The sequence below is a fragment of the Sus scrofa genome, chromosome 3, assembly GCF_054392235.1.
Source record: "Sus scrofa isolate SSC_HxYL_T2T_F1_AM1 chromosome 3, Sscrofa_HxYL_maternal_Yorkshire_Landrace_v2.0, whole genome shotgun sequence".
In the NCBI taxonomy this organism is placed as follows: Eukaryota; Metazoa; Chordata; class Mammalia; order Artiodactyla; family Suidae; genus Sus; species Sus scrofa.
Genome location: NC_139385.1, coordinates 24,505,590 through 24,532,222, shown reverse-complemented (window position 1 = coordinate 24,532,222; position 26,633 = coordinate 24,505,590). Strand labels below are relative to the sequence as shown.

At 47.7% G+C, this 26,633-nt stretch overlaps 1 protein-coding gene and 1 pseudogene across 8 annotated transcripts in view; both read left to right on the top strand.

Annotated features, from left to right (window-relative positions):
* On the top strand, positions 1–1,004 carry LOC110258843 (serine/threonine-protein phosphatase 6 catalytic subunit pseudogene; annotated as a pseudogene).
* Positions 1,005–1,768: 764 nt separating this feature from the next.
* Positions 1,769–26,633, top strand: part of LOC110255302 (putative leucine carboxyl methyltransferase 1) — a 71,265-nt gene continuing 46,400 nt past the window's right edge. For 3 of the 8 annotated variants that reach the window (XR_014840468.1, XR_014840469.1, XR_014840467.1), the window contains exons 1-3: positions 1,769–2,183; positions 18,781–18,872; positions 23,181–23,300. Coding sequence is in view for 3 of the 8 variants with exons in the window: in XM_085017270.1 (XP_084873396.1) it covers positions 1,949–2,085; positions 18,781–18,872; positions 23,181–23,300 (349 nt within the window). In the remaining 5 variants the exon portion in view is untranslated. Of the gene's footprint in view, positions 2,184–11,845; positions 12,046–18,780; positions 18,873–23,180; positions 23,301–26,633 lie in introns of those variants that run through there. The other 5 variants (XM_085017270.1, XM_085017268.1, XM_085017269.1 and 2 more) reach the window with 3 other exon arrangements.

The window sequence follows — 26,633 nt, the reverse complement described above, 5'->3', positions numbered from 1 at the left end:
GGCCTCCGCCGCTGCCGCAGCTAGTAAAGCCGCCGATACCGCCGCCGCTGTCGGGGCTTGTTATTTCTAAAATGGCGCCCGCGGACTTGGACAAGTATGTGGAGATAGTGCGTCTATGCAAGTACCTGCCCGAGAACGACCTGAAGCGGTTGTGTGACTATGTTTGTGACCTCCTCTTGGAAGAGTCAAATGTCCAGCCAGTGTCGACACCTGTAACAGTGTGTGGAGACATACACGGACAGTTTTATGATCTTTGTGAACTATTCAGAACTGGAGGTCAGGTTCCTGACACAAACTACATATTTATGGGTGATTTTGTAGACAGAGGTTATTATAGTTTGGAGACCTTCACTTACCTTCTTGCACTAAAGGCTAAATGGCCTGATCGTATTACACTTTTGTGAGGAAATCATGAGAGTAGACAGATAACACAGGTGTATGGATTTTATGATGAGTGCCAAACCAAATATGGAAATGCTAATGCCTGGAGATACTGTACCAAAGTTTTTGACATGCTCACAGTAGCAGCTTTAATAGATGAGCAGATTTTGTGTGTTCATGGTGGTTTATCTCCTGATATCAAAACACTGGATCAGATCCGTACTATTGAACGGAATCAAGAAATTCCTCATAAAGGAGCATTTTGTGATCTGGTTTGGTCAGATCCTGAAGATGTGGATACTTGGGCAATCAGTCCCCGAGGAGCAGGTTGACTTTTTGGCGCAAAGGTCACAAATGAGTTTGTTCATATCAACAACTTAAAACTCATCTGCAGAGCACACCAGCTAGTGCATGAAGGCCATAAATTTATGTTTGATGAGAAGCTGGTAACAGTATGGTCTGCTCCTAATTACTGCTATCGTTGTGGAAATATTGCTTCGATCATGGTCTTCAAAGATGTAAATACAAGAGAACCAAAGTTATTCCGGGCAGTTCCAGATTCAGAACATGTTATTCCTCCCAGAACGACAATGCCGTATTTCCTTTGAGGCCTTCGCCCATCCTGCTGACCCATTTTTCTGTCCTCTTCTTACCCCAACGTTCGTGTATTACCCTCTACAGTATACTTTTTATTGAGCACTTTGCTGCTGAAATGCTGCCTCTTGCCTTTTTTTTTTATTTTAAGTTATCTAAATTTATTGTTTGTTATGATGTCTATAGCAATGTTTTTCTATCAGTTTCCTCCCCCATCCCATCCCTGCCTTGGACTCATTTGAGAAGGCTTGAGAAATGTCTTAATACTCACACTGCTGCATGTAGCTCTTGCTTATTTACTGGTCGGGGGAAACAGGATGTGTTTCCTTTTTCAAAAAAGCCAATTGACAGAACAGATGACTACACTGAAATACTCCTCCTTTTGTATTATTCAGTCTTTTGTTTTAGTTCGGTAAGTTTTAAGAAATTTCAGCAGCAAAGTTGTCATTCAGTGGGCACGATGGACTGTAGATGCCTCGAGTTATGTATACCTGTCCCAGTTGTAAACTTCATTGTCCTTTGTTGGATGACATTTTAAATGGATATAATAAATTGGTCTAAAGGGCTAAAAAAAAAAATAATAAAATAAAATAAAATAAAACCTCATAACCTGCCCTGAGTAACCCATGGGCTTCCCAAAGCGCTAGGACTTCCATTCCCAGAAGGGCTTGCGGTGCTCCCTGGCATCCATTTCAGGTCCCGCCCCCTCGCCGCCTGACCGACCGGGTTGTGGGGGCGGGGCCAAAGGAGTTCTCCAACGGACCCCTCCGTGGGCTGAGGGGGCGGGGAAATTGTCCAAGGAGCCCCTCGGTGGAGAAGCCAAGACGCTGGGAGGTTGCTGGTGCAGCTGCCTAGGGCGGCGTCACTGAGCCGCGCCAGCGGAGCCAGGTGCAGCCCCGCTCCTCTCGCCTGCCTTCTCTGCGGCTCGCTTCTTCACCAGGGGTCCCTCGAGCCTTTTCCATGCCCCCGGTGGATGCAGCCTTTCGCACCCTCCACGCCCATGGCCACTAGCCTGAGGAGGCCGTCTTTTACCGCCTGTTCTTCCTCCCTTCTGGACGCGGACGACGAGGGCGTGCGTGGCCCTTGTGAAGATGCCACTCTGTGCAAGCGGTACTGAAAGGATGAAAATGCAACCTGACTCTCCCAGAACCCAGGAAGTTAATAAGAAGCTCTAAATGCCCTCGAATTCCAGACCCTGTTCCCTACAGGTAAAAGATCATACTTTTTGCTGTTTTAGGGCTTGCTTTCTGCTCTGTACAAAACTTTGTGGAAGGGGAAAAACAGGCCCCTGAGTATGTGCCTCTATGCTTGAAACTTCTTGAAACTGCTCCTAACTGCTTGTTTGGCTTCTGTAAACCTGCTTGCATAAGATAAAAAGAGGAGAAGTCAATTGCCTAACGGACCCCAGTAAGATCGGGCGTGCCACAAAATGTTGAAAATCCTGATAAATATATCTTGGTGACAATATGTCTCCCCCACCCAGAGACAGGCACAAACATGTAACTCCAGAACAACTTAAAATTAATTGGTCCACAAAGCGCGGGCTCTCGAAGTTTTGAATTGACTGGTTTGCGATATTTTAAAAATGATTAGTTTGTAAAAGCGCGGGCTTTGTTGTGAACCCCATAAAAGCTGTCCCGACTCCACACTCGGGGCCGCAGTCCTCTACCCCTGCGTGGCGTACGACTGTGGGCCCCAGCGCGCTCGGAATAAAAATCCTCTTGCTGTTTGCATCAAGACCGCTTCTCGTGAGTGATTTGGGGTGTCGCCTCTTCCGAGTCAGGACGAGAGGGATTTTAACTCGACTGGCCTTTCAGTTTGGTGCGTTGGCCGGGAAACCCGCGACTACCCCTCACACCCGAGAACCGACTTGGAGGTAAAGGGATCCCCTTTGGAACGTGTGAGTGTGTGTGTCGGCTGGCGTCTCTGTTCTGAGTGTCTGTTTTCGGTGATGCGCGCTTTCGGTTTGCAGCTGTCCTCTCAGACCGTAAGGACTGGGGGACTGTGATCAGCAGACGTGCTAGGAGGATCACAGGCTGCCACCCTGGGGGACGCCCCGGGAGGTGGGGAGAGCCAGGGACGCCTGGTGGTCTCCTTCTGTCGGTCAGAGGACCGAGTTCTGTTGTTGAAGCGAAAGCTTCCCCCTCCGCGGCCGTCCGACTCTTTTGCCTGCTTGTGGAAGACGCGGACGGGTCGCGTGTGTCTGGATCTGTTGGTTTCTGTTTTGTGTGTCTTTGTCTTGTGCGTCCTTGTCTACAGTTTTAATATGGGACAGACGGTGACGACCCCTCTTAGTTTGACTCTCGACCATTGGACTGAAGTTAAATCCAGGGCTCATAATTTGTCAGTTCAGGTTAAGAAGGGACCTTGGCAGACTTTCTGTGTCTCTGAATGGCCGACATTCGATGTTGGATGGCCATCAGAGGGGACCTTTAATTCTGAGATTATCCTGGCTGTTAAAGCAATTATTTTTCAGACTGGACCCGGCTCTCATCCCGATCAGGAGCCCTATATCCTTACATGGCAAGATTTGGCAGAGGATCCTCCGCCATGGGTTAAACCTTGGCTGAATAAGCCAAGAAAGCCAGGTCCCCGAATTCTGGCTCTTGGAGAGAAAAACAAACACTCGGCTGAAAAAGTCAAGCCCTCTCCTCATATCTACCCCGAGATTGAGGAGCCGCCGGCTTGGCCGGAACCCCAATCTGTTCCCCCACCCCCTTATCCGGCACAGGGTGCTGCGAGGGGACCCTCTGCCCCTCCTGGAGCTCCGGCGGTGGAGGGACCTGCTGCAGGGACTCGGAGCCGGAGGGGCGCCACCCCGGAGCGGACAGACGAGATCGCGACATTACCGCTGCGCACGTACGGCCCTCCCATACCGGGGGGCCAATTGCAGCCCCTCCAGTATTGGCCCTTTTCTTCTGCAGATCTCTATAATTGGAAAACTAACCATCCCCCTTTCTCGGAGGATCCCCAACGCCTCACGGGGTTGGTGGAGTCCCTTATGTTCTCTCACCAGCCTACTTGGGATGATTGTCAACAGCTGCTGCAGACACTCTTCACAACCGAGGAGCGAGAGAGAATTCTGTTAGAGGCTAGAAAAAATGTTCCTGGGGCCGACGGGCGACCCACGCAGTTGCAAAATGAGATTGACATGGGATTTCCCTTGACTCGCCCCGGTTGGGACTACAACACGGCTGAAGGTAGGGAGAGCTTGAAAATCTATCGCCAGGCTCTGGTGGCGGGTCTCCGGGGCGCCTCAAGACGGCCCACTAACTTGGCTAAGGTAAGAGAGGTGATGCAGGGACCGAATGAACCTCCCTCAGTTTTTCTTGAGAGGCTCATGGAAGCCTTCAGGCGGTTCACCCCTTTTGATCCTACCTCGGAGGCTCAGAAAGCCTCAGTGGCTCTGGCCTTCATAGGACAGTCAGCCCTGGATATCAGAAAGAAGCTTCAGAGACTGGAAGGGTTACAGGAGGCTGAGTTACGTGATCTAGTGAAGGAGGCAGAGAAAGTGTATTACAAAAGGGAGACAGAAGAAGAAAGGGAACAAAGAAAAGAGAGAGAAAGAGAGGAAAGGGAGGAAAGACGTAATAAACGGCAAGAGAAGAATTTGACTAAGATCTTGGCTGCAGTGGTTGAAGGGAAAAGCAATAGGGAAAGAGAGAGAGATTTTAGGAAAATTAGGTCAGGCCCTAGACAGTCAGGGAACCTGGGCAATAGGACCCCACTCGACAAGGACCAATGTGCATATTGTAAAGAAAAAGGACACTGGGCAAGGGACTGCCCCAAGAAGGGAAACAAAGGACTGAAGGTCTTAGCTCTGGAAGAAGATAAAGACTAGGGAAGACGGGGTTCGGACCCCCTCCCCGAGCCCAGGGTAACTTTAAAGGTGGAGGGGCAACCAGTTGAGTTTCTGGTTGATACCGGAGCGAAACATTCAGTGCTACTACAGCCATTAGGAAAACTAAAAGATAAAAAATCCTGGGTGATGGGTGCCACAGGGCAACAACAATATCCATGGACTACCCGAAGAACAGTTGACTTGGGAGTGGGACGGGTAACCCACTCGTTTCTGGTCATACCTGAGTGCCCAGCACCCCTCTTAGATAGAGACTTACTGACCAAGATGGGAGCACAAATTTCTTTTGAACAAGGGAAACCAGAAGTGTCTGCAAATAACAAACCTATCACTGTGTTGACCCTCCAATTAGATGACGAATATCGACTATATTCTCCCCTAGTAAAGCCTGATCAAAATATACAATTCTGGTTGGAACAGTTTCCCCAAGCCTGGGCAGAAACCGCAGGGATGGGTTTGGCAAAGCAAGTTCCCCCACAGGTTATTCAACTGAAAGCCAGTGCTGCACCAGTGTCAGTCAGACAGTACCCCTTGAGTAAAGAAGCTCGAGAAGGAATTCGGCCGCATGTTCAAAGATTAATCCAACAGGGCATCCTAGTTCCTGTCCAATCTCCCTGGAATACTCCCCTGCTACCGGTTAGAAAGCCTGGGACTAATGACTATCGACCAGTACAGGACTTGAGAGAGGTCAATAAACGGGTGCAGGATATACACCCAACAGTCCCGAACCCTTATAACCTCTTGTGTGCTCTCCCACCCCAACGGAGCTGGTATACAGTATTGGACTTAAAGGATGCCTTCTTCTGCCTGAGACTACATCCCACTAGCCAACCACTTTTTGCCTTCGAATGGAGAGATCCAGGTGCGGGAAGAACCGGGCAGCTCACTTGGACTCGACTGCCCCAAGGGTTCAAAAACTCCCCGACCATCTTTGACGAAGCCCCACACAGAGACCTGGCCAACTTCAGGATCCAACACCCCCAGGTGACCCTCCTCCAGTACGTGGATGACCTGCTTCTGGCGGGAGCCACCAAACAGGACTGCTTAGAAGGTACGAAGGCACTACTGCTGGAATTGTCTGACCTAGGCTACAGAGCCTCCGCTAAGAAGGCCCAGATTTGCAGGAGAGAGGTAACATACTTGGGGTACAGTTTGCGGGGCGGGCAGCGATGGCTGACGGAGGCACGGAAGAGAACTGTAGTCCAGATACCGGCCCCAACCACAGCCAAACAAGTGAGAGAGTTTTTGGGGACAGCTGGATTTTGCAGACTGTGGATCCCGGGGTTTGCGACCTTAGCAGCCCCACTCTACCCACTAACCAAAGAAAAAGGGGAATTCTCCTGGGCTCCTGAGCACCAGAAGGCATTTGATGCTATCAAAAAGGCCCTGCTGAGCGCACCTGCTCTGGCCCTCCCTGACGTGACTAAACCCTTTACCCTTTATGTGGATGAGCGTAAGGGAGTAGCCCGGGGAGTTTTAACCCAAACTCTAGGACCATGGAGGAGACCTGTTGCCTACCTGTCAAAGAAGCTCGATCCTGTAGCCAGTGGTTGGCCCGTATGCCTGAAGGCTATCGCAGCTGTGGCCATACTGGTCAAGGACGCTGACAAATTGACTTTGGGACAGAATATAACTGTAATAGCCCCCCATGCGTTGGAGAACATCGTTCGGCAGCCCCCAGACCGATGGATGACCAACGCCCGCATGACCCACTATCAAAGCCTGCTTCTCACAGAGAGGGTCACGTTCGCTCCACCAGCCGCTCTCAACCCTGCCACTCTTCTGCCTGAAGAGACTGATGAACCAGTGACTCATGATTGCCATCAACTATTGATTGAGGAGACTGGGGTCCGCAAGGACCTTACAGACATACCGCTGACTGGAGAAGTGTTAACCTGGTTCACTGACGGAAGCAGCTATATGGTGGAAGGTAAGAGGATGGCTGGGGCGGCGGTGGTGGACGGGACCCGCACGATCTGGGCCAGCAGCCTGCCGGAAGGAACTTCAGCACAAAAGGCTGAGCTCATGGCCCTCACGCAAGCTTTGCGGCTGGCCGAAGGGAAATCCATAAACATTTATACAGACAGCAGGTATGCCTTTGCGACTGCACACGTACACGGGGCCATCTATAAGCAAAGGGGGTTGCTTACCTCAGCAGGGAGGGAAATAAAGAACAAAGAGGAAATTCTAAGCCTATTAGAAGCCTTACATTTGCCAAAAAGGCTAGCTATTATACACTGTCCTGGACATCAGAAAGCCAAAGATCCCATATCCAGAGGGAACCAGATGGCTGACCGGGTTGCCAAGCAGGCAGCCCAGGGTGTTAACCTTCTGCCTATGATAGAAACACCCAAAGCCCCAGAACCCGGACGACAGTACACCCTAGAAGACTGGCAAGAAATAAAAAAGATAGACCAGTTCTCTGAAACTCCGGAGGGGACCTGCTATACCTCAGATGGGAAGGAAATCCTGCCCCACAAAGAAGGGTTAGAATATGTCCAACAGATACATCGTCTAACCCACCTAGGAACTAAACACCTGCAGCAGTTGGTCAGAACATCCCCTTATCATGTTCTGAGGCTACCAGGAGTGGCTGACTCGGTGGTCAAACATTGTGTGCCCTGCCAGCTGGTTAATGCTAATCCTTCCAGAATACCTCCAGGAAAGAGACTAAGGGGAAGCCACCCAGGCGCTCACTGGGAAATGGACTTCACTGAGGTAAAGCCGGCTAAATACGGAAACAAATATCTATTGGTTTTTGTAGACACCTTTTCAGGATGGGTAGAGGCTTATCCTACTAAGAAAGAGACTTCAACCGTGGTGGCTAAGAAAATACTGGAGGAAATTTTTCCAAGATTTGGAATACCTAAGGTAATAGGGTCAGACAATGGTCCAGCTTTCGTTGCCCAGGTAAGTCAGGGACTGGCCAAGATATTGGGGATTGATTGGAAACTGCATTGTGCATACAGACCCCAAAGCTCAGGACAGGTAGAGAGGATGAATAGAACCATTAAAGAGACCCTTACCAAATTGACCACAGAGACTGGCATTAATGATTGGATAGCTCTCCTGCCCTTTGTGCTTTTTAGGGTGAGGAACACCCCTGGACAGTTTGGGCTGACCCCCTATGAATTGCTCTACGGGGGACCCCCCCCGTTGGCAGAAATTGCCTTTGCACATAGTGCTGATGTGCTGCTTTCCCAGCCTTTGTTCTCTAGGCTCAAGGCGCTCGAGTGGGTAAGGCAGCGAGCGTGGAAGCAGCTCCGGGAGGCCTACTCAGGAGGAGACTTGCAAGTTCCACATCGCTTCCAAGTTGGAGATTCAGTCTATGTTAGACGCCACCGTGCAGGAAACCTCGAGACTCAGTGGAAGGGACCTTATCTCGTACTTTTGACCACACCAACGGCTGTGAAAGTCGAAGGAATCCCCACCTGGATCCATGCATCCCACGTTAAGCCGGCGCCACCTCCCGATTCGGGGTGGAAAGCCGAAAAGACTGAAAATCCCCTTAAGCTTCGCCTCCATCGCGTGGTTCCTTACTCTGTCAATAACTCCTCAAGTTAATGGTAAACGCCTTGTGGACAGCCCGAACTCCCATAAACCCTTATCTCTCACCTGGTTACTTACTGACTCCGGTACAGGTATTAATATTAACAGCACTCAAGGGGAGGCTCCCTTGGGGACCTGGTGGCCTGAATTATATGTCTGCCTTCGATCAGTAATCCCTGGTCTCAATGACCAGGCCACACCCCCCGATGTACTCCGTGCTTACGGGTTTTACGTTTGCCCAGGACCCCCAAATAATGAAGAATATTGTGGAAATCCTCAGGATTTCTTTTGCAAGCAATGGAGCTGCGTAACTTCTAATGATGGGAATTGGAAATGGCCAGTCTCTCAGCAAGACAGAGTAAGTTACTCTTTTGTTAACAATCCTACCAGTTATAATCAATTTAATTATGGCCATGGGAGATGGAAAGATTGGCAACAGCGGGTACAAAAAGATGTACGAAATAAGCAAATAAGCTGTCATTCGTTAGACCTAGATTACTTAAAAATAAGTTTCACTGAAAAAGGAAAACAAGAAAATATTCAAAAGTGGGTAAATGGTATGTCTTGGGGAATAGTGTACTATGGAGGCTCTGGGAGAAAGAAAGGATCTGTTCTGACTATTCGCCTCAGAATAGAAACTCAGATGGAACCTCCGGTTGCTATAGGACCAAATAAGGGTTTGGCCGAACAAGGACCTCCAATCCAAGAACAGAGGCCATCTCCTAACCCCTCTGATTACAATACAACCTCTGGATCAGTCCCCACTGAGCCTAACATCACTATTAAAACAGGGGCGAAACTTTTTAACCTCATCCAGGGAGCTTTTCAAGCTCTTAACTCCACGACTCCAGAGGCTACCTCTTCTTGTTGGCTTTGCTTAGCTTCGGGCCCACCTTACTATGAGGGAATGGCTAGAGGAGGGAAATTCAATGTGACAAAGGAACATAGAGACCAATGTACATGGGGATCCCAAAATAAGCTTACCCTTACTGAGGTTTCTGGAAAAGGCACCTGCATAGGGATGGTTCCCCCATCCCACCAACACCTTTGTAACCACACTGAAGCCTTTAATCGAACCTCTGAGAGTCAGTATCTGGTACCTGGTTATGACAGGTGGTGGGCATGTAATACTGGATTAACCCCTTGTGTTTCCACCTTGGTTTTCAACCAAACTAAAGACTTTTGCGTTATGGTCCAAATTGTCCCCCGGGTGTACTACTATCCCGAAAAAGCAGTCCTTGATGAATATGACTATAGATATAATCGGCCAAAAAGAGAGCCCATATCCCTGACACTAGCTGTAATGCTCGGATTGGGAGTGGCTGCAGGCGTGGGAACAGGAACGGCTGCCCTAATCACAGGACCGCAACAGCTGGAGAAAGGACTTAGTAACCTACATCGAATTGTAACGGAAGATCTCCAAGCCCTAGAAAAATCTGTCAGTAACCTGGAGGAATCCCTAACCTCCTTATCTGAAGTGGTTCTACAGAACAGAAGGGGGTTAGATCTGTTATTTCTAAAAGAAGGAGGGTTATGTGTAGCCTTAAAAGAGGAATGCTGCTTTTATGTGGATCATTCAGGAGCTATCAGGGACTCCATGAGCAAGCTCAGAGAAAGGTTAGAAAAACGTCACAAAGAAAAAGAGGCTGGCCAAGGATGGTTTGAGGGATGGTTCAACAAGTCCCCATGGGTGACCACCCTGCTTTCTGCTCTAACAGGACCCCTAGTAATACTGCTCCTGTTGCTTACAGTTGGGCCTTGCTTAATTAATCGGTTTGTTGCCTTTGTTAGAGAACAAGTGAGTGCAGTTCGGATCATGGTACTTAGACAGCAGTACCAAGGCCTTCCAAGCTAAGGAGAAACTGACCTTTAGCCTTCCTAGTTCTAAGATTAGAACTATTAACAAGAGAAGAAGTGGGGAATGAAAGGATGAAAATGCAACCTGACTCTCCCAGAACCCAGGAAGTTAATAAGAAGCTCTAAATGCCCTCGAATTCCAGACCCTGTTCCCTACAGGTAAAAGATCATACTTTTTGCTGTTTTAGGGCTTGCTTTCTGCTCTGTACAAAACTTTGTGGAAGGGGAAAAACAGGCCCCTGAGTATGTGCCTCTATGCTTGAAACTTCTTGAAACTGCTCCTAACTGCTTGTTTGGCTTCTGTAAACCTGCTTGCATAAGATAAAAAGAGGAGAAGTCAATTGCCTAACGGACCCCAGTAAGATCGGGCGTGCCACAAAATGTTGAAAATCCTGATAAATATATCTTGGTGACAATATGTCTCCCCCACCCAGAGACAGGCACAAACATGTAACTCCAGAACAACTTAAAATTAATTGGTCCACAAAGCGCGGGCTCTCGAAGTTTTGAATTGACTGGTTTGCGATATTTTAAAAATGATTAGTTTGTAAAAGCGCGGGCTTTGTTGTGAACCCCATAAAAGCTGTCCCGACTCCACACTCGGGGCCGCAGTCCTCTACCCCTGCGTGGCGTACGACTGTGGGCCCCAGCGCGCTCGGAATAAAAATCCTCTTGCTGTTTGCATCAAGACCGCTTCTCGTGAGTGATTTGGGGTGTCGCCTCTTCCGAGTCAGGACGAGAGGGATTTTAACTCGACTGGCCTTTCAGTACCTGCGCGGCGGGGGGTTAGGGGCCGGCTTCCCCTGGGTGGTGGGGCCTAGGTGGGAGGCGGGCCTGTGTCTCGGGAGTGGGCTTTTACCCAAAAGGTACGCGTTCCCTTGTGGGCCATCTGTGAGCCCCTGCTCAGAGCGGGGACTCACTTACTTCACTAATAATACGTAACGTGTGCTGTGTGCCTGGCACAGCACAAGCCTGGGGATGCCTTGACTGGGATAAGGCAGTGAACAAGGTAGACGCGGACTTGGCATGGACACACACTTGAAGGAAATCATAACTGCGGCCTTGATGGGTTCGGAAGAGAAATGCAGGTTCTTGCTCTTGTATAAGTTAGATTCCCCTGGGAGTTGTCATGATCCCCGTCGTGCTCCTGAAACCCAGGCTAGTTAAGGGGGGGAATGGCCTGTCCAGGGCCACATATTTGCATGCAGAGCCTGTATTCTCCAGAGCTCTGGGTTTTGCTAAGGGAGTCTAGAATTAGGAGTGTAGTGGAGGCTGTGTGTGTGTGGGGGGGGGGTGGGGGTGGGTGTGCGTGGTGAGCACAGGTGTGTGTCATGGACCTGAAGGCGTGAAAAAGAAAGCATGACGCTTGAGTGTCCTCCACTCGTCCTGTCGTTCAACAACAATTCAGAGTTTAATTTGTTCCAGGCCCTTCCTTTTGGCGAGTTGGTGGTGTTTTGTGATGGAGAACTGGTAATGAGCAAGTTTGAGGTGGTGTCTGAACTCACTCCAGTTGGAAAGGCCAGGAGGCAAACAATTACCGGGGTAGCAACATAGTTACAGTTTTGTGCGGAGTGCTGAGAAAAACAACGTGTTCTTGGAGTTTGTAATTGAGTGGATGATGTTCGCCTGAGAAGAGAAGACCTAAAGCAAGAAAGGAAGGAAGGAAGAGAGCAAAGAAAGGAGGGCGAAAGGAAACAGGGATGTAGGAGGGTGTTGTGGCAGAGCCAGGAGGGAGTGTGGACTGTTAGAGCAACTGAATGACCTTCCTGGAAGCTGGGGCCACCTAGGGACTGCCGTTTGTGTTGGTAATATTGGTTTATGTAATATTTGTTGGTAGAGTTCCCCGGGGGTGCAGTGGGTTAAGAATATGGCCTTGTCACTGCTGTGGTTCGGGTCACTGCTGTGACACGGGTTCAGTCCCTGGCCTGGGAACTCCCACATGCTGCCGGCTCGGTGAAAAAAGAGAAAAAAAGAAGTTGTTGGTAACAATTTTGGCTACGTTGCTTACTTTAAAACAGGGCAAGTTTGGTATAAAATAGATCAGACTCAGCAGTGCAGAGAAATAGTGTAATGCGGGCCTGCCTTTCCTTGACCCTCTGTTGGATAGTTGTCATAATTTGAGCTCTTCTCTGCCTCAGTTTGCAAGGCCCGTGTGTCCTGAGACCGCTTCACATTGTGGGGAAGGTAGGGTTTGGCACTGCGGGGAATCTCGTTCCCAGGCCTGAGTGCCCATCGGCATAGCCTGTGGGACTTTGAAAAGAAAGGCAGAGGTGCTCAGGGCCTACTCTGGATCCTGAAGATGCCAAATCAGAATCTTCTGACATAGGTTCTAGGGCCATAAAACCCAGACCTGTTTGCCCCCTGGATGCATTGCATCCAGGCTTTGTTTGCACCGGGTTTTCTCTTATGTGAACAAACCAGGCAAAGAGATGGTGAGAGTCCTCAGGTGAATGACTGTGGACATTGTCCAGGACCAGTGACGTTCAAGTTCTGTGGTTCTTCTGCATCTTCAGCAGAACATATTAAACCATTAAGTCTTGTCACAGAGTCATCTTGTTGACTAGGGACTCCTTGCAGAATGGTAGGCCCTTTATTCTCTTTCTGCCTCTGTTTCCTCGTCTGTAAAATGGCTCTAAGAGGAGTTCCGTGGTGGCCCAGCTGTTAAGGATGTGGAGTTGTCACAGCTGTGGCTCGGGTTTGATCCCCAGCCTGGGAATCTCTGCCTGCCACAGGTGTGGACAAAATAAAATAACATGAGATAAAATAAAACAAAATAAACTGGGGGTAATAATGGTAACGTGCCCTTTGCATGTGAGAATCCAATGAGATAATCCATGCAAAGGTTAGCAGAGGATCTGGCCCTAAGTGAAGCCTTCGATAAATGCTTATTGCTAGTTTTTTTAAAATAATTAATCGATGGGTTATTTTTGGTCACCCTGCGGCCCATGGAGTTCCTAAGCCTAGGATCAGATCAGATGGTTGTGACCACAGCTTTGGCAACGCCAGTTCCATTAACAGTCTGTGTGGGGTTGGGGATTAAACCTGCCTCCTAGAACTGTGGAGACGTCCCTTATCCCATTGCGCCACAGCGGGAACTCCTCTTATGGCTAGTTTTGATTTCCCTGCAGCCTGAATATTATTTGTTTGAAGTCACTGATGTAGCTGCGAGTCAGGTGGTTCCTGCCCCCCCTGAGTTACAGCTGTCTAAGGTCCCTACAAATCATGTTTCAAAAGCCAGTTAGCTCCTGAGTTAGGTCTGTAATTTCTGCTTGAATTTGCTGCATCCTTTGGTACGGAGCCCTCCTGTGCAAGATAAATACCGTTAATCTGTCTCAGAGGGTAGCTGTGAGATTAAGTGTGGAGCCCTTCCCACAGTGCTTGGCACATAGTAGGTGTTCAGAAGGAGTCATTGTTATCATCCCCACCCCCTTTGTCCTCCTCCTCCTCATCTCCATCATCCCTCCTACAATCCAGAAGTTAGAACTCTTCTGATGGGATGTACTGCTTTTGTGTGTAACAATACTGGCAGGTGGATGATAATTTTTAACTTAAAGTATAGTTGATTTACGATGTGCCCATTTCTACCATCCAGTCCAGTGACCCAGTGCTACATATGTTGCCTTTCTCGTCCTATCTTCCATCATGGTCTGTGCCAAGAGCCTGGACAGGGTTCCCTGTGTTACACAGCAGGACCACATTGCTGATCTATTTTAAGTGTAGGAGTGTGCATGTACTACCTCCAAACTCCCAGTCCATCCCGCTCCCTCCCGCCTTCCCTTGGCAACCACAAAGTGTCAGTTTTATAGGTGGGTTCATTTGTGCTGTATTGTAGATTCTACCTAGAAGTGATGTCTGTGGTATTTGTCTGTCTCTTTCTGATTTCACTTGGTATGGTAATTCCTGGTTGCATCCATGTTGCCTGCAGATGGCATTATTTTGTTCTTTCCTATGGCTACGTAGTATTCTATTGTGTATTTATGTGCCATGCCTTTTTGATGCATTCATCTGTCAGTGGACCTCTGGGTGGTTTCCCTGTGTTGACTGGTGGGAATGGGGCTGCAGTGAGCATAGGGGTGCATGGATCTTTTTGAATGCAGGTTTTGTGAGTGGAATTGCTGGAGCATATGGTAGTTCTGAATGTAGTTTTCTGAGGCCCCGCCGTACTGCTTGCCCCAGTTTACATTCCCACCAACAGGGTAGGAGGCTTCTCTTTTCTCCACACATTCCCCAGCATTCGTTATTTGAAGACTTACTCATGATGGCCATTCTTTTTTTAAAATGTTTTCTTATTATAGTTGATTTACAATGTTGGGTCAATTTCTGCTGTACAGCAAAATGGCCCAGTCGGCGATAGCCATTGTGACTGGTGTGAGGTGGAAGAGGGTTTGTTCTTCTAAATCAGGAGTGAGACGGAGTATTTTTTCTCTGGTCACAAACATTGTTTTTGTTTTTGCTGTTTTTTTCTTTTGGTGGGGGGCACACACATGGCATGCTCCAGTGCCTGGTGCAGGGCTGGAACGGGAGCCACAGAAGTGACTGTGCTGAATCCTTAGCCTGCTGTGGCACCAGGGAGCTCCACTGTCTGAAAACTTCTGATTAGAAAGTTGCTCTGTTGTGAATGGATTCAATGCTCAGCAAGCTTGCTTTGCAGGTTAAAAACAGATTTGTTGCAGGGATGTCCGAATTGTTTTAGTCTGTGCTTCTGGGAGCACCGTGTGAGCAGCTGCGGTCCAGGAGGAAAGCAAAGGAAGGGATATTAGCAAGAGGCATGTGTGTCTGAGTGTGCCCCTTTTCATCAGGAGAGCAGGAGCTTTCTGGGGATTCTGCTCTGAAGACTTCTGTGAACTAAGAGCTCTTTAGCCAGAGTTAGGACACACGGCCCCACTCCTGGGTGCAGCACAGTGTGGGGAGGTAAGACTTCCTCCCAGTGCAGATGGATGCCTCAGACAAAATGGGGGTCCTCCTAGGAAAAAGAAGGACTGAGACCTGGAAAGGGACCTGGGAGGATTAGCTACAGCCTTCATCTTTTTTTTCCTCCATCTAGAATTTCCTCAGGTTTTTTGTTTTTTTTTTTAGGTCATACCTGTGGCATGTGGAAGTTCCCAGGCTAGGGGTGGAATGGGAGCTGTAGCTGCCAGCCTGTGCCACAGCCAAATCCAAGCCAGATCTGAGTTGTGTCTGTGACCCACACTGCGGCTCATGGCAATGCCATATCCTTAACCTACTGAGAGAGGCCAGAGATTGAACCCCTGTCCGCATGGGTCCTGGTCAGGTTTGTTACCACTGAGCCACAACAGGGACTCCCCGATGTTGAGTTCTTAACCCACTGAGCCAAAACGGGAACTCCTGCTCAGGTATTCGTAAGACAGCAGAGAGAGAGAGAGAGAGAGGTGGCAGGTGTGAGGGAGAGAGGGGGAGATAATTTATACAGAACATGAAGGTTCAGTTTGATGAGTGTTGACAGTTGAATGTATTTGTGTATCACTGCCCAAAACAGGATATAAAATATTTCTAAAACCCAGGAAGTTCCCTTTTAGCTCTAGTTAGTCTCCTTACCCTTACTTAGCAAATATTTTCTGATTCTGGCTACCCTGAATAGATTTGCCCATTCTTGAGTATAAGATAAATGGAATCATGCAGCATGCGTTCTTTTTGTGTCTCTTTCACTCAACATGTTCTTGGAGATTCATCCCTGTTTCACACGTTGTCAAAGATAAAACACCCTTTGTCACAGGTAAACAAAGCTGGATACGTGTTAAAGTGGTAAGGTTAGATTTTAATCAGTAAGGACGATTGCAATGCAGAAAAGAATCCAGTATGAACTCAACCCAACTCCAGTTTGTAGAGAGAGTGTTTTAAAGGGAGAGTGAGGGAGGAAGGAGGGGGAAGCAGGGATTCATTGGAGTCAGAGAAAAAGTACAGAACGTGGGGAAGAGGGGGTTGGTCCCCGTGGAAGCATCTGGCTTTGCTAACTGGGGGACAGGGTGTTACCTGGAGCAAAGAGTAAATTCTTTTGGCAGCCTGGAGTTTTCTCAGGCAAGCAAGCAAGCCCTCTAAGGGGAACGGGAGTCATCCTGGTGATGTGGCCTTGAGCTGTTCGCAGCTGAGTTCAAGTTTGCTCAGGCCTTTATATTCTTTTTTTTTTTTTTGTCTTTTTTTTGCCTTTTCTGGGGCCGATCCCGTGGCATATGGAGATTCCCAGGCTAGGGGTCTAATTGGAGCCATAGCCACTGGCCTATGCCAGAGCCACAGCAATGCGGGATCCAAGCTGCATCTGCAACCTACACCACATCTCATGGTAACACCGGATCATTAACCCACTGAGCAAGGCCAGGAATTGATCCTGCAACCTCATGGTTTCTAGTCGGATTTCTAAACCACTGTGCCACAACGGTAATGCCAGGCGTTTATATTCTAAGCCCAGGCAGAGGTCTAGTGGAGGAGCAGCTCAGAGGAGGCAGGTGACAGGTTGGTCAAGGAGAGAATTGTGGTCAGTGTCAAATCATGTGCTCCTTTTTGTGTTGTTGTGTGAACATAACATGATTTGTTCTGTTTACCTGGTGGTGCAGATTTGAGTTGGATCTAGTGTTTGGCCATCGTGAACAGGCTGCAGGGAACATTGTTGTAGCAGTCTGAAATGTCTCTTGGATAGATATCTAGGAGTGGAATTGCTTAGCCACAGGGTGGGTATGTATTTAACTGCCAGATGAATTTCCAAAGTGGTGTATCAGTTTGCAGTTCTCACTGGCAATGTATCCAAACTGCAGTGGCTCCATGTCCTTGTTAAACATTCATTGTGGTCAGTGGATGTGAACTAGCGTCTCATTTTGTTCTTAAATGACATTTCCCTGGTGATAAATGCGTACTTCTCCGGTGCTTATTGTGAATGGACTATTGGAGTCCTTTGTCCATTGTTGCTGCTGGTGATCACATTGGGTTCACCTTATGATACATTCTGGCTAGGACTCCTTTGTCAGACACGTGTTGTGAATAGATGTGCATGCACAGGAAAATGAGAATTTGAAATATCATTTACAATATAGCATTACAAAAGACTAGCTGTTTAAGTCCCAGTCAAAACTCTAGCTGTCTTTTCTTTTTCTGTAAGAAATTAGCAAATTGAATCTAAATGTGTGTGGAAACCCAAAGAATCTGGACTAGCCAAATCAAATACCTTCAAAAGAAGAGGGAATGTGGGGAACTTACACTGCTTATAGTAATTGTAAAGGTCCGGTTAAGCTACCGGGATTTTAGGATATGAATGAGTCCCAGCTCCTTGTTTGAAAAGCGCTGTCAGACCAGGGAGCAGGTGTTCTCTGTTCTCCTTGGACAGCCTGGGCTTGTAGTGAATTGTGTCCCTTAGTGAGTCCTTTGTGTGTTGCTGTGTGGAGTTGCTGCCTTGAGTAGCTGCACATGCATGCTTCCTCCTGGGTGTGTATGGATGTGCAAACATGGATGGGAGAGGCTGGAGTGGGGAGGGGTTGATGTGTTTGTACCAAATTGAGCACCTCTTGCAGTCAAGGCAGCAGGAAGCCTTGTTGCTGGATGTGAAGAAAAGGAAGGAAAGGAAGGATGTGATGTGTGCATTGAGGAGCTGACAACCTAATGGGTGACATCCAGCATATGCCCCCCTCCTGCCCCACATCTTAAGTTTGGACTTACTTATCAAGCAATGTGGAAGTCGTTGTGTTAATAGGATATCACTTAGTTTGCTTTAAGCTGCAAGTAGCAGAAGCCCAACTCCATTTGGCTTAAGTTGTAAAGAGCTGTATCATCTCACTGTTACCTCGCTCATATTCCTAGGGACATAGAGAAGGCTCCAGGCCATGGAACATGATGAAGCCTTAGGGATCCAGGTTCCTTCTATGACTTGTCATTTGTCCTCAGGCTGGTTCCACTCATGGTGGCAGGAGAGTTTCAGGGGCCAGCAGGGCCTCAGCTCCCCAGGTTGGAACAGTCTCGCTTTAAATCCTGGTGTAGGGTAGATGAGGATAGAGTTTGGGCTTCCTTAGCATTTCCCAAGTTGTAGCTGCATTGCGTAAGTGTTCCTGGTTTCCCTCCCTTGACCTGCTTAAGGGACAGGAAATGACAGGTGTGTACGAATCCGGAGAAATTCCTTGGGAGTGATTAGTGATGTTGGCCCACTCTTTTGGGATCTTCCTTCCCCTGGAAACCACACTCTTGGTGGATGAAATGGCTCTGATCAGCTCTGGCCAGTGCGTTTGCTGAGTGAATACATGGTTGCAGGTCTTCTGAATGGTGTAGGACGTGGGGTTACTTGATGTTCAGGGTCCTGGGAATGGAATGTGTGATCTGAGGGAAGAAACGAGCATGGTGGGCACTGTGTGAGGGGCAGCGTCTGGGAGTAGAAAGGTGGATGGAGAAGCCTGTTTATGCTGGTGCTGGGGCCCTAGGTGGGACTTGGCCTTTGAGGTCAATACATTATTTCTTGTGGCTCCTTTACTTGGGTCCTGGGAACTTGGCCGTGGAACCTGGCCTGACCTACTCTCCTCACCTGCTTCTTTTTCCATTGTTTCCAGATTTGCGGTGAGCATTGGCTACTGGCAGGACCCTTGCATCCCACATTTGGTGAGACTGTCTAAAGCGAGGAAGGCCCCCGAAATTAACAGAGGCAAGTGACCCTCTCCCTCCCCAGCATCTGCTCGTCAGCTGAGAGGTCTGAGGTTTTAGGGATTAGGGTTTTTATTGTTTTTGTTTTTTAATTGACTGCACCCTCAGCATGTCCGCTAGGCATCAAACCTTTACCACAGCAGTGACCTGAGCCACAGCAGTGATAATGCCAGATCCTTAACCTGTTGAGCCACCAGGGAGCTCCTATGGATTCATTCTGGAAAAGAGAGTGCTTTTGTGCACACTTTTCAACTTCCTCACCAGCATGGTGTCTTAGGAAATTGTATTTTTTGGCCATACCGGGGACCCTCTGTCTTATGAAAGGTAATCTTTGTTCATCTGATACATGATAAATGTACACTCTTTTTATTTTCTATTCCTCTTGGGGTGAGGTTGAAAATGATTTTTATATGCTTAGAAGCCATTGATCTGTCTTTTACTCTGAACTGTCCACATAAGGGATTATTGTTGTTGTTGCCACCTTGTTAAAATGTTCATAACACTCTCAGGTTCTGCAAATAATATCTTTCTTTTTCCTTTTCTAGGGCCACACCTGGCATATGGGCGTTCCTGGCTAGGGGTCAAATCAGAGCTGCAGCTGCCAGTCTACACCACAGCCGCAGCAATGCCAGATCCAAGCCTTGTCTGCAGTGTACCCCGCAGCTCTCAGCAGTGCCAGATCCTTAACCCACTGAGTGAGGCCAGGAATCCAATCCGTACCCTAATGGATTCTAGTCAGGTTCTTAACCTGCTGACCACAACAGGAAGTCCTTGGCAAGTAATTTCCATCAGTGAAATGGAAGGATTTGAGACAGGAGTGTGACTTCATTTCAGCCGGATGGAGAAACTGTCCCAGGAGTGTAGTTCCTGGGTGTGCAGGGCAGCTTGGCCCTCATGATGGGTCCTGTAGGTCGGTGCTGTACGAAATGCAGAGAAACTTCTAAATGGTGACTCCTGAGAAGAAGGATGTGGTATTTACTTTGAGCTGCGGGTGAAGCCAGGCATCAGTTAGGTTGGGCAAGGCCTGGCTACGAGGCCTGCAGCCTCCCCCCTGGGCTCTGGAGGCAGATTCGCTCATGAATGGTCCAGAGGCAGGGACCCTCCATGGCCAGTGGCTGGCTGAGTGCCCCCTTCCTTCTTTCTTCTCCTGGGTTTGCATCTGGAGATTGGAGACCTGCAGCCCAGCAGGAGAGGGCTTCCCAAATGTCTGCCCTGAGGACATATTCTTGTCCCCAAAGGGAATCTATTGTGGATGAGGTTCTGTAAAATACAGTGAGAGATGCTTTGCAGGGTTCCCGTTGTGGCTCAGTGGATTAAGGACCTGCTGTAGACTCTAGGAGGATGTGGGTTCAGTCCCTGGCCTCAGTCAGTGGGTTATGGCTTGGGTATTGGCCAAAGCTGGAGTGTAGGTCCCACATGTGTCAGGGTTGCAGTGTGGCGGTGGCTGTGGCATAGGTTGGCAGCTTCATCTCTGATCTGATCCCTAGCCTGGGAACTTCAAGATGCAGCTGCAGAAAGATAAAAGAAGAAACAAAGACTTGCTAGCAAAATGTCATGAAAAGACATGCAGAATAGAAGCCTAACTTATTAGTAGCTTCAGCAGATATAAAATCCCTCTGTCAAACTGCAGTACAAGTTTCCAAATGCTGCTCTCAAGTTTTATTCTTGAAGTGGTGACAGTTGAGCAGCAGGCCTTCCGAACAGACAGAAGTCCGTCTTCCTGTCCCCCTTCGGTGTTTCCCAGCTCCTCTGTCCCAGCTCCCCCTGCCCCAGTGCTGAACAAGGCCAGTCATTAGGCCGCCACTGGCTTGTGTCCCCCCTCCCGCCTGTGATGCCACGTTATCCACACAGAGGCTCTAAGCCAGACAGGGTGGGAGCGAGGGGACCGTGATAAGAAGTGTGGCTTTCTGTGCTCTGACATCCATCTGCCCAATTTCCTGACCCCAAAACATTATCTTCCATGTGCTCTCACAAGTTTGATTTTTTTTATTTTAAAATTATAGTTTGTTTTATAATTATACCCCATCAATTATACCCCAAGAATCTTTTCAAATGTGTGAGAGGCACCCAAACACACACCTAAAGAAAACTTCCCACATTAAATACAACAGAAAAAATGCTGGAAAATTCAGGATTTGATTATTCCTTCCATGACTTTGGGAAAAAGTTGTAATGTAAAGGGCAGAAAGTAAAACAAATGATACAATTAAAATTTAATGAGTTTTTCAAAATACAAGAGAATATCAACAAAACCAAGAGTTCTTTTCTGAAAAGGTTAATAAAATTGATAAACATCTAGCAAACTGCATATGGAATAAAGAGAAAGCACACATAACCCATATTGGGAATATAAAAGGGGTTATGACTACAGATTCTTGAGATATAGACAGAAAATTATAAGTACTTTTAAGCAATAAATTTAACATGAGATGAAATGACAGTGTTCCAAGAAAAATTCACTTTAAAAAGAAAACATAGGAGTTCCCGTTGTGGCGCAGTGGTTAGCGAATCCGCCTAGGAACCATGAGGTTGCGGGTTCGGTCCCTGCCCTTGCTCAGTGGGTTAAGGATCCGGCGTTGCCGTGAGCTGTGGTGTAGGTTGCAGACGAGGCTCGGATCCCGCGTTGCTGTGGCTCTGGTGTAGGCCGGCGGCTACAGCTCCGATTTGACCCCTAGCCTGGGAACCTCCATATGCCGTGGGAGCGGCCCAAAGAAATAGCAAAAAGACCAAAAAAATAAAAAATAAAAATAAAAAAATAAAAAGAAACCTAGGAAATCTGATCTTGCACTATCTCTTTCCAGAAAATAAAAACAGTGAAAATCTTCCAAAAAGGTTTAATTTGACCCATTTGAAATTTATATCAAACCAGCAACGACCTTATGGGAAATGAAAATCAAAAGTCTCTTTCATGATCAAAAAAAAGGGGTCAGGGGATGCTTAACAAACTTTATCCAAGATACATCAAATGTAATACACACAAACAACGTTTAATTCAAGAATAAATCAGTTTTGTATCATTTGGAAATCAAATAACAAAGGAAAAAAATAATAGGGTTATCCCAAAATATGCAAAAATGCCATTAGACAGGAGTTCCTTGGTGGCTCAGTGGGTTCACCACTGTGTCTGGAGTCACTGCTATGGTTTGGGTTCATTCCCTGGCCATGAAACTTCTGCATGCCACAGGCAGGGTCAAAAGAACATTTTATTTTTTTAAATGCCATTGGACAAAATTTACCACAGTTAAAAGCAAAAACATCTCAGAAACCTGAAGCAAATATAATAACTAGTGGTGAAATACTCAAAACTCACCCCCTTGAGATCAAGAACAAGTATACTGATTATCATGTTTTATTTAGCATTTTAGGGAGGCTTTAGCCGGGGTAATAAAGCAAGAAAAAGATAAAAACAAAGGCATAAGGATTGAAAAATAAGCATCACAAACTGCCATTTTTCACAGACTGCATCATTACATATTTATGCTGTCGGAGAGAAATCTATTGCTAGTGTGTTAGAATAAATTAGTCAGTTTAGCAAGATCACTAGGTACAAACTCAAGAAAAAAATCAAGTGTAATTCTAGATGTCAAGAACAATGGCATCCAGAACATCAAATGCTGAAATATATAAGTTCAATGAAAGATGTGCAAGATCTGTACACAGAAAACTGAAAAATTGTTAATATTAATGAAGGCATGAGCAGTTGCTCTGGTATAATACTTTTATGGATTAGGAGGTTCAAAACTTTTAATCCTCTCACACTGAGTCACAGATTTGGCAAAATCCCAATTAAAATCCCATCATTTCTAATGATTTTTAAATTTCTTCTGCGTGCTGTCACATGGGGGTTTTGTTTTGTTTTTTGTTTGTTTGTTTTGGCCACACATGAGGAATGTGGATGATCTGGTCAGGGATCAAACCTGCACAATTTTTATTTTTATCAGAGTACTGAGTCCCTTTCACTAGAGCCAGAAAAAGCACATTTCCAAGAGGACCATTTAGATCAGCTGTTTTGACAGAGACATTCATTTTTCCTAAGTAACGATATAGGCCATCTTATTTTTCTTAAGCTGGTTAATTCCACCCTTAAGGAGCTTGTACTTGTTTTGGTTCCAGTAGTTTTTTTTGTTCTTTTTTTTTTTTTTAAGTAAGAAAGGAAGAAGATTTGAACATCATTTCTCCCGGAAAGTCTCCAGATAAATGCTGACCCTGAATAAGGATAGCATGTGTCTTGCTCTCCTAGCGCAGTGGGCCCTGCAGGGATTACTTCCTGGGTCACCGAGTGATCGTTTGCTTCTCTGTCTGTCTCTAGGATATTTTGCTCGTGTCCAGCGTCAGTCAGCTTATCAAGGCATTTCTACGGAAGACAGGATGCAACTGTCAAATTCTAAACCTTGGGGCTGGGATGGATACCACCTTCTGGAGGTTAAAGGTACATGAAAATGTCCCCTCTTCTCTCTCCAGGGGATTAAACTTCATTTTGTGAAATTACCTGGTTAGGAAACTTGAAAAATATGTATATATATTGAAATGTATATACCAAAAGGATGCAGTGTCACCCTGTCTCCACCCTATTTGAGATTCCCCACCCCCAACACCACCCATCAGCCCGGTACTGGATCCCAGCAGGGCCCTAGTGGAGACATGTGGGTTGGTTCTCACCTTTTGCTCTTGAGCCGCCCTGTTAAACGGGGTTATAATACACATCTTTGGGTACATTTCCCTTGGTGTCTGGGGCACTACATCAAGAGAAAAAATTCTGTGCCAGTGGAAGGAACTGCTGAGACCAGGAATGTGTGTTTGTCCTTTGGACAGTAATGTAAGGTTTTTGGTCATCCTAACAGTCTTCCCTAACATTTGGCGCCTTGCAGGGCTGGGTAGTGATTTCACGATGCAGAGCCCCTTTGGAGTCATTTGGCAATTTGTTTCCTCCACTGCACCATTAGGGTTGAAGGGCAGGTGTAATGACACTCCCAGGAAAGCAACCCTGGGGCCAGTTAGTGGCAGAACCAGGATAAGGTTCTGGTGTTTGATTCCTGGGCTGGAATAGTATCACCAAACCTTTTCCCTGTAGATATGTCACTAATTGCATTTTCTTTCTTTCTCTCTCTTTCCTCCTTCCTTCCTTTGTGTGTGTGTGTCTGTGTGTGTGTGTACACACAGATTTTTCTTGGTTCTGTCAGGTCTGTGACGTAACAGTAACAGCCACATGCACTTCTCCAGATTTCTTGCAGACTTAGACCAAGAGAAACTGTAGAGTGGAGAGGCATGTGGGCGTGACCTGACCCACAGTATCTATTTTGTCCCTCAGGAGCTCACTGGATAGGAAGGTCTTTGGTCATCAGCGCTCCCAACCTTTTCCTTTCTTGAGAATCCGTAGCCTCGACGTGGCCCTAGTGTTTACAGTTTGCCTCTGCAGTCTTCCTTCTGGAGAAGATAACTAGCACGTAGGAAGTGCTTTTACACAGAGGACCTCATGAAGTAACCCGAGAGCTGTTGTGGTGCGGAGCGGGGGCAGCGGCCAGGCACTCAGACATGTGCGGGAAGTGGGGCTTTGAAGGTTTGTGTCTTCCCCCAAATTAGACAGCCCGTGGTACTGGGACGTGAAGCAAACGCTGCCCTCTGCCCATCAAACTGCGGATTCCCTTCTTTTTCCTGTGCCCTCAGCCCTGGGGTTGTTAGGGGTGGGGTGGGGTGGGGTTTTCTTTTCTGTGTCTCAGCTGTGTCTCTGCGTCGTGCCCCTGGTGTGGTGGAAGCATCTGGAACAGAATGCGGTGTAAGAGTGTATGCACTGCTGGTGTTAAGAGGGGCTGCTGGAGAGATCCTGCCTATGGCTGACACCCTATGGATGTGTTCATGTGGTTTGCTTTCCTACTCCCATCTTGGAGGTGGGTTAATAACTCTAAGCGTGAGACTTTAATTTCTGAGCAAGGTACATCGGGGCAAGGTGCCCCTTCCAAGAAAAAGGTTGTCATAGACAAGAGGAATAGCTTAGGGCCTCAGAGTCCTTTGTGGAAGTTTTTTCTTTTGTTTGATGATTATATGAATCTGAGTGGTTTTTTGTTTTGGTTTGGTTTCTTTTAGGACCCTATCCACAGCCTACGGAAGTTCCCAGGCTAGGGGTCAAATTGGAGCTACAGATGCTGGTCTACACCACAGCCACAGCAAAGCCAATCCAAGCCACTTCTGTGACCTACACCACAGCTCATGGCAACTCCAGTTCCTTAACCCACTGAGGGAGGCTAGGAACTGAACCCGTGTCCTCATGATTCCTAGTTGGGTTTGGTAGCCACGGAGCCACCAAGGGAACTCCTGAGTTTTATTTTATTTTATTTTTTTAATTTACAATTTCTCCCTTTCTCTGTGTGTGTGTGTGTGTTTAAATATTACGCCGGCTTGCTCTTTGAGAGGAGAGGTTGTACAGGACAAATCCAGCCCACCATGTATTTTTGTAAATCAAGTTTTATTGGAATGTGGCCACTCCCATTTATGTACACCTTATCTGCGGCTGCTTTAGCACTTGGACTGCAGGGCTGAGTAGCTTCGACAGAGACCCCCTAGCCTGCACAGCTGAAATGCTTCCTTTCTGGTTCTTTCCAGAACGTTTTCTAAGCCCTGTCTTAGAGCGTTATATCTCTGTAAATAGCAGGGAAAGTCTGTCCGTTGGTCCAGTTGCCTCACACTTCTTCCCCCTGGGGTGGCCCCCCAGCCGTGCCTGGAGAGGCTTAGCCGAGAGTCACAGGCTTCCAGGGACCACGGCCTTGAGAGCTACTCCATCAGATCCCAGGGGCCCAAGACTGACAGTCCAAGACCCCCATCTCCAGGCAGCAGCAAGAATGGGGCAAAGAATAAAGGGTGAGTGAAACCCTTTAAGGGGCCTCAGTTCTCGTGTTCCTTGAAGAACGTTTCTGTGCAGCCAAAGGATCCAGAGCCCAGGGGACGCAGTCTCAGTTTGGGGGCCTGTGAACCGGGTGACCACCTTGGGTCTTTGTCTCAGGGCCACCCTTCCTGGTGGCTGTTCCTGGCCGCCCCCTGGTGGCTGTGCTTGGCCTTGGCTGCCTTCCCTGCCTCAGGTGCCCTGCCAGCTCCTCAGAGGGGAGAGTCAGAGGAGCCGGAGAGAATCACTGAATCCGGTGTTGAGGCATCCCTTGCCACAGCCTTTTTGCCCCTTTCTCAAGGCTGACAAAGAGGACGTCTGCGTCTGAGCAGCTCCAGGGGTGCCTTTTGGAGGCTTTCTTCTGCAGGGATCCCCCCTAGAGCTCTGATGAGGGGCAAGTGTGCGCGTGCCCGGGAAGGCCCCTCAAACTGTCAGACGTCCTGTGCGGGATGTAGGATGCTGCGCTGTCCTTCTCGGGGTCCTCAGGGTCTCCTGGAGTTTTAGAGTCTTAGTCTTAGTCTTAAAGGTGTGGGGGCTGCTGTAGGCTGAAAGGGGTGGTGTTTCAGTCTCCACAGCTGCTGAGGGAGCTGAGGAGAGGATGCCTTTGAGAATAGGCAGTGGGGCGGAGCAGTTTGCTGAAAATTGATTTCTGTGTGTGCTATAACTTTTGACTGAGCTATAATTGATTTACAGTGTTGTGTTAGTTTCGGGTGTATAGGACAGAGATTCAGTTATTTATGTGTATGTGTGTCTATATAATATATATAGACCAAAAAGTATATATATATGTTTGCCTTTAGCTTATTCCAAAATATTCAGTATAGTTCCCTGTGCTATAGAGAGGTCCGTGTTGGTTATCTGTTTTACAGGTATTGGAGTGTATCTGTT